Raw genomic sequence first — 8,381 nt, forward strand, 5'->3', positions numbered from 1 at the left:
ACGCGTTCTATATTTAGAGCTGCTGTGTCCAAACTTCAAGTCGCTGTAATGATTGCCAATCTTCGTTAGGAGACGGCACCAAAAGAAGAAAAGAAGAAGAATTATGTTGATATAAACAAAATCATCTTTTTTTTATAACATAAGATGGCAAACGAGCAAGCGGCTACCTGAATCCACTGAAATGGAAAGCGACCGCTGCATATAGACATCCGCAATTGCAGATGCGTTGCCCACCCTTGATTGACGGAGGAGACGCACATAAAGAGGACATTTTCCCTTCCTATGCGTCTTCTCCACCATCAAAAATCCACTTCTCCTTCCCATCCTCTTAAGAAAAGGGTGGAAAACGAAAGGGACTAAAATCAGGCCTCCGACACCACACTTATCAGACGAAACGCGAAGTTGCTTCCACTTCACGCCTGTTTTCTGTGTGGTCGTGGTATTACACCGGGCGAGCCGGCAAATTCGTGCGAAGATGTTAAAGCAGGCTCTACCACTGTTAGGTTACCAATCTATACTATTCTTATTTCTTACTAATCTAACTAATATTATAATTGCGAAAGTTTAGATGGATGAATGTTTGTTAGAGTTTGTAGCCTAAATGGCTGAACAGGCTTCAATGAAATTTGGTATATATGTGGAGGATAGTCTGGAAGAACACATAGGCTACTCACTTTTGTTTTTTTTTGCTTATAGTTAGTAACAGAAAAATCTTAATACCTGTTAGTCACACATACAATATTATTCTAAAATGTACAATCATCTGCTGCCACATGCAGTGTTATGCAGTGATTAATATATCTGCAATCCAGTCTGCTGGCAATCATAATATTATAAAGTGGAAAGATATGTATTTTTGTGTTTTTGTATGTATTGAAATAACTCAAAAAATAATGGGCCGATTTATTTCTTGTACCATCGCAGCTATGTTATAAGTGAGTAACATAGGCTATTATTTTACTTTTTTATTCCATGTGGGCGAAGACACAAGTAACAACTAGTATTATATAATACTCACTACTTTGTATGTGCGTGTATCTATAAATGAGACAAGATCCTCCTTGTTGCCTACAGCTATAGTGCTGCCGTTGGGAGACCATGCTATGTTTATATTCTCTCCCTTTGTTGATATACTGGCTGCACATTTGTGTGATCTGGAAAATATAACCGGGAAGTTAATAATTATTTAACAATGGAGAAGGGAAAATGTGGAATTTTAAGAATGGAAAGTCTATTTTATATCCTTACACACTATTAACGATTTATTTAAATTATGCATATCAAAAGAATTACATGATTTTCCATAGATTTTTATTATTATATTTTTAATAATATTTTACACATGATTATAAAATAACCATTAGTAAATTCTTGAGAGAAAATATCCTTAACATGGCTGATATATGAATTTAGTAAAACAGTGCTATTTTGTTGTAACTAAATAAGAAAACAATAAGAAATGTTTTTTTTTTTCACAAATGTTTACTTAGATTTACCTGAATTTGAAGGGTAAAAATACAATTAAGAAATGTATTATTGATTTTTAACTAAATGTTTAATAAGCATTTACCTTGTATCCCATATCCTGACTGATTTGTCTCCACTGGCCGTGCTGAGGAGGTCCGCATGTGAGGCATGCCAACACAACTGGTCTACTGACCCTGTGTGCCCTTTGAATACGAAGTCCTGGACCTGGTGAAAATATAAGACAAAAAACCTATACCTTCTAATAAACATTAAAAGTACATAAAGAGGCCTAATTTAAGTCCCTTTTTCTTTACCACCCTTTTTTATAGGGAGAGGATGTGAAGGGCAAGTAGAGGAGTTGCATAGGAAGGGGAAATATCCTCTTTTTGTGTAATCTCTCTGTTCATGCAATTGCGGATGTCTATGGGAAGTGGTCGTTTCGCCATTTTGGCGGATTCAGGGGGCCGGTTGCTCGTTTGCCAGTTATGTTACGAAAAAAAGTCATACTTACCAATTTGCTTTTTTCTAAATTAAATATCGCTACGCTTTTATCAAACGATCCTGAGGCTAGTCTTCGTCCATCACACGACCAACCAACAGAGTGAACTTTCGATGTATGTGCTATGTATTCTCTAACTACATTATGTGAGGAAAAATAACTTCTCAGTTCAGCTAAATCCTCTATCGGGGTTTGTGTCTGTTTAGGATCTTTCATTTTAGTTTACTTTATAAATCCATATTAAAAAAAACATACAAACTTTCAAACACCGCTTTTTATTTTGACAATTGAATTGAAATTTGACAGTGACAGACTTCACGTTGTGTTATTTTAACCACAGATTCAATAAATCTGTAAATTGAAAACTACAGATTATTAAGGTGGATTCTTTTCTAAGCTGCGATCGGAATAAGAGAATAAGTTTCTCTTTCAGTCTATCCCAACTGCATAAAAATAACCTTTTTACTACACCACGACCTAACTCTCTCTTAGTAGGCAAAAACACATGAAAAAATTAGCGAAAAAGATCCATTCAAAGCACTTAGACTATAAAAAAAGAGATATTTAAAATAAATTTTATTTAACTTTCAATACAACTTTATTCAATGTATTTCCGCCGCCACACTTTTATTTGGGTTAGAAAATAGAGTGCTGGTGTCAACCACATGGTGACTATGAAGATCATGTGCAATAACTTTTCCTGCAAAAAATGTACTTATTATTGAAAGCCTTTTCATATTTACACATTTAACGTATCAGAAGAATTTTCAGACTGATTTCTAATGTATTTTTTAATATTATAATGCTGTATACTAGTATAATAATTTGAAATTATCTTGACGACCCTCGGCAAGTTGCAATGTTCTCCCATCCTAATCCAATACATTTAAAATTGCGGGTTGCGCAGTGACTCTTACAAATTTAAGACTCGCCAAGTTATGTGAATAATTTAATATTAGCAATGTATTTCTTACCGTATTTGAACATTTTACTCTGGGCGGAATAGAAATAACGTGCCCAACTTGAGTCCACGTTCGTTTTGGTACAATAAAATAATTTTTACTCGTACGCAAAATAGTCGCAATGTTATTCACTAACATTTTATTAAATGTTTAGAGCTTTTGACGTTAATTCATGTCAATGTACATTATTTATTTGAATATGGAATGATTTATTTCAATTTTGTCAATACTAATTTCTATAAATGGATAGGATGCTATAAAGAAATTACAGCTTTTGCTTAGTTCCGACTTAAACGCCATTTTTTAAATTGACAGTTTAGTTTATCTGTAATTTTAGTTCGAATTACCACCACCGTTAACAACCCCCACTGTCAGCGCCAATATGGCGTTAATCAAACAAGCACAGGATACGATTATAGTCTGTCCATTAATCTGTGTTAAAAACCAACTTCCTCATTTTTTTTGTATACCACTTTATTTACCTTTTCTTTAACTTATTTTCCGTACATTTGAACCTGGGGTTCTGGACCACATTTAACATCACTGTACTCTGTACTGTAACAATGTCATTTTGTAGATTTATAAAAAACAAGAGTAAATATAAAAAAAAAAACATATATTCAGGATATAAATTAGGAACATTTAACACTTATTCTTAAAACTGAGATTTAAAAGAAACACCTAAAGATATATTTTAAACCAATCATCGTAATTTATGACCAGTTTAAAATATAAAGTATAAATGGAAGCTAATTTCGCTTTTAAAAGAAAAAAAAAGGTACAATATCTATCAGCATATTAAAATAGGTTACTTACTCAATATAAAACTTTTATTTTCTCAATAATCACAGTTACGTTAACTAAAATTTAATTTAAAAAACAATATAACCTTCAAAGTTTTAACAAACTGTCATCTGTATGAAATATTTAGTTTCTTCAAAATCATTTGTTCTAACTTCTGCATATCGTTATAAAGATTAAATGTCGAACAACAGACTATATTAGTACATTCGTTCATAACGAAACAAAAACTAGCTGGATACCTTTCTTTTAGTTCGGAATCGAATTTAAAATTAGCCTGCGAATATCTAGTTATACTATCGGTATTGTAAAATCTAAGCCAATAATTAAATTTACTGATTTGTGTTGAACTGATTAAAGGCGGGAAATATTCTTTACTTCTATCTGTTTGCTCCATTTCTTCATCGCAACTGTCATCTGATAAACAAACATTTATTTTGTTTCTCCTTACACTTGGTATTTCATCGAAAAAACTCTTTTTGTTAGTGAATTTTTCAATTTTACTAACAATTATTTCATCTAATATCGGATCTTCACTTATAGCTACCGTTTCATCAATTTCAACATTTTTTAATTTAACAAACAATTGGCCGATATCATGTGTTTTTGCATCAAAATCTGGATTTTCTTTATTTAAATTAGTAACTGAATTTTGTTCTTCAATTTTAGTTCCATTTATATTCTCTATACTGTCATTTTCATCAGTATTTACTGAGTTATTTACATGATCAATTACTTCATTTATTTGTTCATTACCATTATTATCATTTGGTAGTAAATTATCACTTATGTTGACATCTTGATCATTTTCTTGTCTCTCAAAAGCTTCTTTAACTTTCTCGGAGATTTTGGTTAATATATCTGTTTCTATTTGACTATAATATGAACCAATCATATCATTTATTTTCTGTTTTACATCACAAGTTTTTCTTCTCTGTCTTTTTGGCAAACGTTCAATGTTTTCGTTATCTGCTTTACGTTTTCTTGGCCTTGGAACGTATTCTCTTGGTAATTTAACTTTGTACTTTTTCATTGCTAAAGCCATTAAATCGTTTATAATTGCTTCTTTATTGAAATTATTTTCATTAAATTCAACATCTAATCCAGGTTCTTCAAGTTCTACTTGTCCTGTACTGAAATTTTCTTCCATTTGTATATGTTGTTGGCCTGAAATTGATGTAGCAAAATTTTGTATTTCGATTTCTATATTTCCTCGTTCGTCTATAATTGATTTGTCGTCTTTAACTAAAAAATCGTCATCAAATATATTAATACCTTCTTGTTCTTCTTCAAAATATTCATGTTTAATATCTTCTTTAATATATTCTTCAATTTTAACTTCTGTATCCAAACTAGATTCATAGCCATTATCTGAAACTAGAGTTTCATCTTCATTTTGTTTGATATGCTCTAAAGCGGGAGGTTTTGTTTTCAACCAATTTTTATTTTCACAATTTCTTACAAAAACCATACTCCTATCAGATCGTTTTTCATCCTTGGTTTTATCTAATTTTGGTTCTATTTTTAATTTTGTTTCATCTATACCATTTACAACAATTACTTCGTCGTCCATATTTTTAAGTTTAAGATCTTCTATTGCATATTTTAGATTGTATTGAGAGAAATCCTCGCTTAACAACAATCTTATTTCATCGTTAGGAACAATATTTAATACAACATCAGTATATGTAGATAATGGAATCAAAGAAGGTAGAAATTCAATTTTAGGTATTACATTCATATTACTTGTGTACGGTATTTTATTTAAAATATCCATCGTTACTTCATCACTTAGTTTAACATTTCTTTTGCGTCTTTCTTCTAAATGTTCCATAAGTACGTAATCATCAACCTCTGAATTATAATGTCTTGCCATTGGTAAATAATATTGACAGATTAAAATCTTTCTGAACTGTAAGAAACGTGTCCATTCTTCGAATGAAAACAATCTATCAGTAGTTTCAACGTACATACCTATTTTGTATGATTTAATACGATTCTCATCATTGTTAATTTTAGCGACTGTTTCTGATATTTTTAATTCATAGTTTCCATCTAACCCGAAGCACATTTTAAGTGCTATAAGTACGTAAGCCATTGCAACAGATTCATAATCAGGTATTCGAACTGTTTTCTTTATTGTCAATTTATTTACTTTAACATAATCATATGGTTGATAAAGCATTAAAGAGAGTACTAAGTTTTTAAAATCATTAGGTAGACACAATTCTTTAATATAAGTGTTTATTATTTTATTAAAATCAGGAACTATCGGATAACCGAGATCCAAAACTTTAATGCAAGTCATAGCAATATACAATATTGTTTTAGATTTATAATCATGTTTGCATTGACAAAAGTTTTTCCACCATGGTATTAGGTCCGTTTCAATTTCTTTAGGTACGAATTTTATACATTTAACAAGACTTAATCTATCTTCTTTAATATATCTGAATAAATGTGATAATTGTATTGGACTTCTGTCAAAATTCAAAGCTAAATATAATATAGCTAATAGTAAACCTTTTGTGATTATTTTTATGTTTTTAACATATTTTGCGGGTTTAGTCTCTTCTTCTTCAGAGTCAGGGTCTGTTGTACCGTCTAATGATTCAGAACTATTAGATCTTCTTCTTTTATGTGTGGTATCTTCAATTTTACTCTGATTGCTGTAACATACATCATTAACTATAAGTTCTCAAATTTATACATACTTTGTCGAGAAATATACGCATAACTATGTATATTTCTCAACAAAGTATGTATGAAAGAATTTTAGAAATAGGTACAGCTGTTTTTGAGTTTGTCACATAAATTTACAAATCTTTCTCTTTATAGTATTAAATGTAAATATCAAATTTGTCTTTTTTAATGAAATAAGCATAAAATGTGTCATTAACATAGTTCATAAGTCTACATTAGTGTGATTTGAACCCACAACAATACCAAACCATACCTATAGTACTATTAGTTGTTTTTGTGACTAAATAGCCACTGTTTGCCTTGAAGAGGCATTTACAGATTCACCGGGCTTGAGGTGGCCGAGAGCAGATGCTTAGACTAAACCTTGTTTATGAGTAACTAAGCTCGAGAACTCCCTGAGGAGCCTCTGCACGAGCTGCTACTTCATTATTATTATCGGATTGGTACTATTATGACTACAGTATTAGTATAGCAGGAAAACTTACTCTACATTTTCTTTTTCTTCTTTCTCATGAAATTTCTTCATATATTTTGTCCATATCCAGAATACTTTCATCTTGATGCTCTGTTTAGCTCCAAGTTTTATCAACTCTTCCGTGAGACCATAAAGTATGAAATTGTATGCATGCCATTTATACCATTCTGCACTCACTAAAAATAATAAATTTCAAATGTGATTATGACTCAGCTTGGAAAAATAGAATTGTGATTTTGCATAAAACCAAAGGAAATCAATATAGTAGTGATTAAGGGAGACCCTTAGTTAATTTCTTACACTAGATCTACAGTGAGTGTTATGACTCTGAGTGCGGATAAACTAATAATAAATGAGTTAACCTTACTTTGTATTCCCTCTTTAACCATTATTGAAAACTTCTTTCCTTGTGCCACAAGCTTTGTGCCATCGGCAAAAAATGAGTCGCCGACTATTGTTTCCCGAACATTTACGTCTTGGGTACCGCATTCTACGCAATAATAGAAACCGTCTACAAGATTCAAATCGGTGCTTCCGCACACATTACAAGGCAAGTCGTTCATCTTTTGCTTCTTAAATCAAGCCTTTGTCAAAATAAATGTGTGTCAAAACAAGAAAGAGTAACAATATATGTTATTGTTTTCTTATTTGGTTGATGAATGAAATTATTAGACCACATGTTATTTGCCGGATTTTGAACAAGATTTTGATGTTGGATTTTCAGGTCAGACATATGCTTTTGACAATGAACAATGACGTTTAAAATAAAGTTGCAAGTACCAAAAGACAGTGTAGCTCTTTCAAGTAAAATGTTTTATTCTGTTTTAAAAAAACTGTAGTTATTACTAAAAATATTAATATTTAACTAGGAAATTAATAAACAATAAACATAAAAGCCACACATGCGATTTGTGATTTTTAAACCGATGATAAGTCTATCTGCATATAAAATGACACATGACTTGTTGCTATGCTATTACTGCCCCACTGTTTTAGTAACTTTTAAGCTCGAATAGTGAGAAAGCTATTTTCCCTAAAAACTTTTATGACACTTCTTTATACTGTAGAACTTCGTTGGACAAATTTGGTTATTGATTTTTCAAAGCACAATAATTTATCCCGAGCGAAGTTTACTAAAGTAAATATTACATGAAAACTTTAAATTTAAAACACTTATAGTGATGGTATGCTATTATGACGTTACATGTACGGTGTGCTTTTTTCTATCCAATTAATAACCAACCAAAAGTTTAGGTGGAAACATAGTTTTAGAAGCTAAGTTTTAACAACATAAGTTTAAGTACATTTTCTCTTTCGTTTTTAGGTAGATATTTAACCACTATGTGGCAACATAACTCTGTTACACAGTGTGGTAATTTGTAGCGTATCGCCGTACGTCGTCAATAACTAGCTACGAACCCGGGGCGTGTTCTCAGCAACTCATAAAATTGAAAGAAACCGACCGGCTAACCTT

At 31.3% G+C, this 8,381-nt stretch overlaps 2 protein-coding genes and 1 long non-coding RNA gene across 4 annotated transcripts in view; all 3 read right to left on the reverse strand.

Annotated features, from left to right (window-relative positions):
• Positions 1-2,266, reverse strand: part of LOC106106005 (THO complex subunit 3) — a 9,902-nt gene extending 7,636 nt beyond the window's left edge. The window contains exons 1-3 of one of the 2 annotated variants that reach the window (XM_013286526.1): positions 1,979-2,266; positions 1,571-1,692; positions 1,019-1,154 (exon numbers count right to left, since the gene is read on the reverse strand). In XM_013286526.1, coding sequence (XP_013141980.1) covers positions 1,019-1,154; positions 1,571-1,692; positions 1,979-2,182 — 462 coding nt within the window. In that variant the 5' untranslated portion in view covers positions 2,183-2,266. The remainder of the gene's footprint in view (positions 1-1,018; positions 1,155-1,570; positions 1,693-1,978) is intronic. The other variant, XM_013286525.1, reaches the window with a different exon arrangement.
• A 261-nt stretch (positions 2,267-2,527) lies between these two features.
• Positions 2,528-3,137, reverse strand: LOC106105989. Its single transcript, XR_001225770.1, has 2 exons — positions 2,941-3,137; positions 2,528-2,666 (listed from the first exon to the last, which is right to left on the reverse strand). It is a non-coding gene; the product is annotated as an uncharacterized LOC106105989 (long non-coding RNA).
• Positions 3,138-3,795: 658 nt separating this feature from the next.
• LOC106105988 lies at positions 3,796-7,643 on the reverse strand. The gene is made up of 3 exons (XM_013286507.1): positions 7,275-7,643; positions 6,918-7,083; positions 3,796-6,398 (listed from the first exon to the last, which is right to left on the reverse strand). Exons 1-3 carry the CDS (start codon positions 7,468-7,470, stop codon positions 3,839-3,841), a joined length of 2,922 nt encoding a protein of 973 aa, XP_013141961.1. The 5' UTR covers positions 7,471-7,643; the 3' UTR covers positions 3,796-3,838.
• Between the last annotated feature and the right edge of the window lie 738 nt (positions 7,644-8,381).

The sequence above is a fragment of the Papilio polytes genome, unplaced genomic scaffold, assembly GCF_000836215.1.
Source record: "Papilio polytes unplaced genomic scaffold, Ppol_1.0 DF822622.1, whole genome shotgun sequence".
NCBI classification, from domain to species: Eukaryota; Metazoa; Arthropoda; class Insecta; order Lepidoptera; family Papilionidae; genus Papilio; species Papilio polytes.

Coding starts and splice junctions, on each gene's coding strand:
- LOC106105988 (XM_013286507.1), bottom strand. CDS start 7,470: ATGAACGACTTGCCTTGTAATGTGTGCGGAAGCACCGATTTGAATCTT. Junction 7,084..7,274: donor GGTTAAAGAGGGAATACAAA/GTAAGGTTAACT, acceptor TATTATTTTTAG/TGAGTGCAGAATGGTATAAA. Junction 6,399..6,917: donor GAAGAAAAAGAAAATGTAGA/GTAAGTTTTCCT, acceptor TGTATGTTACAG/CAATCAGAGTAAAATTGAAG.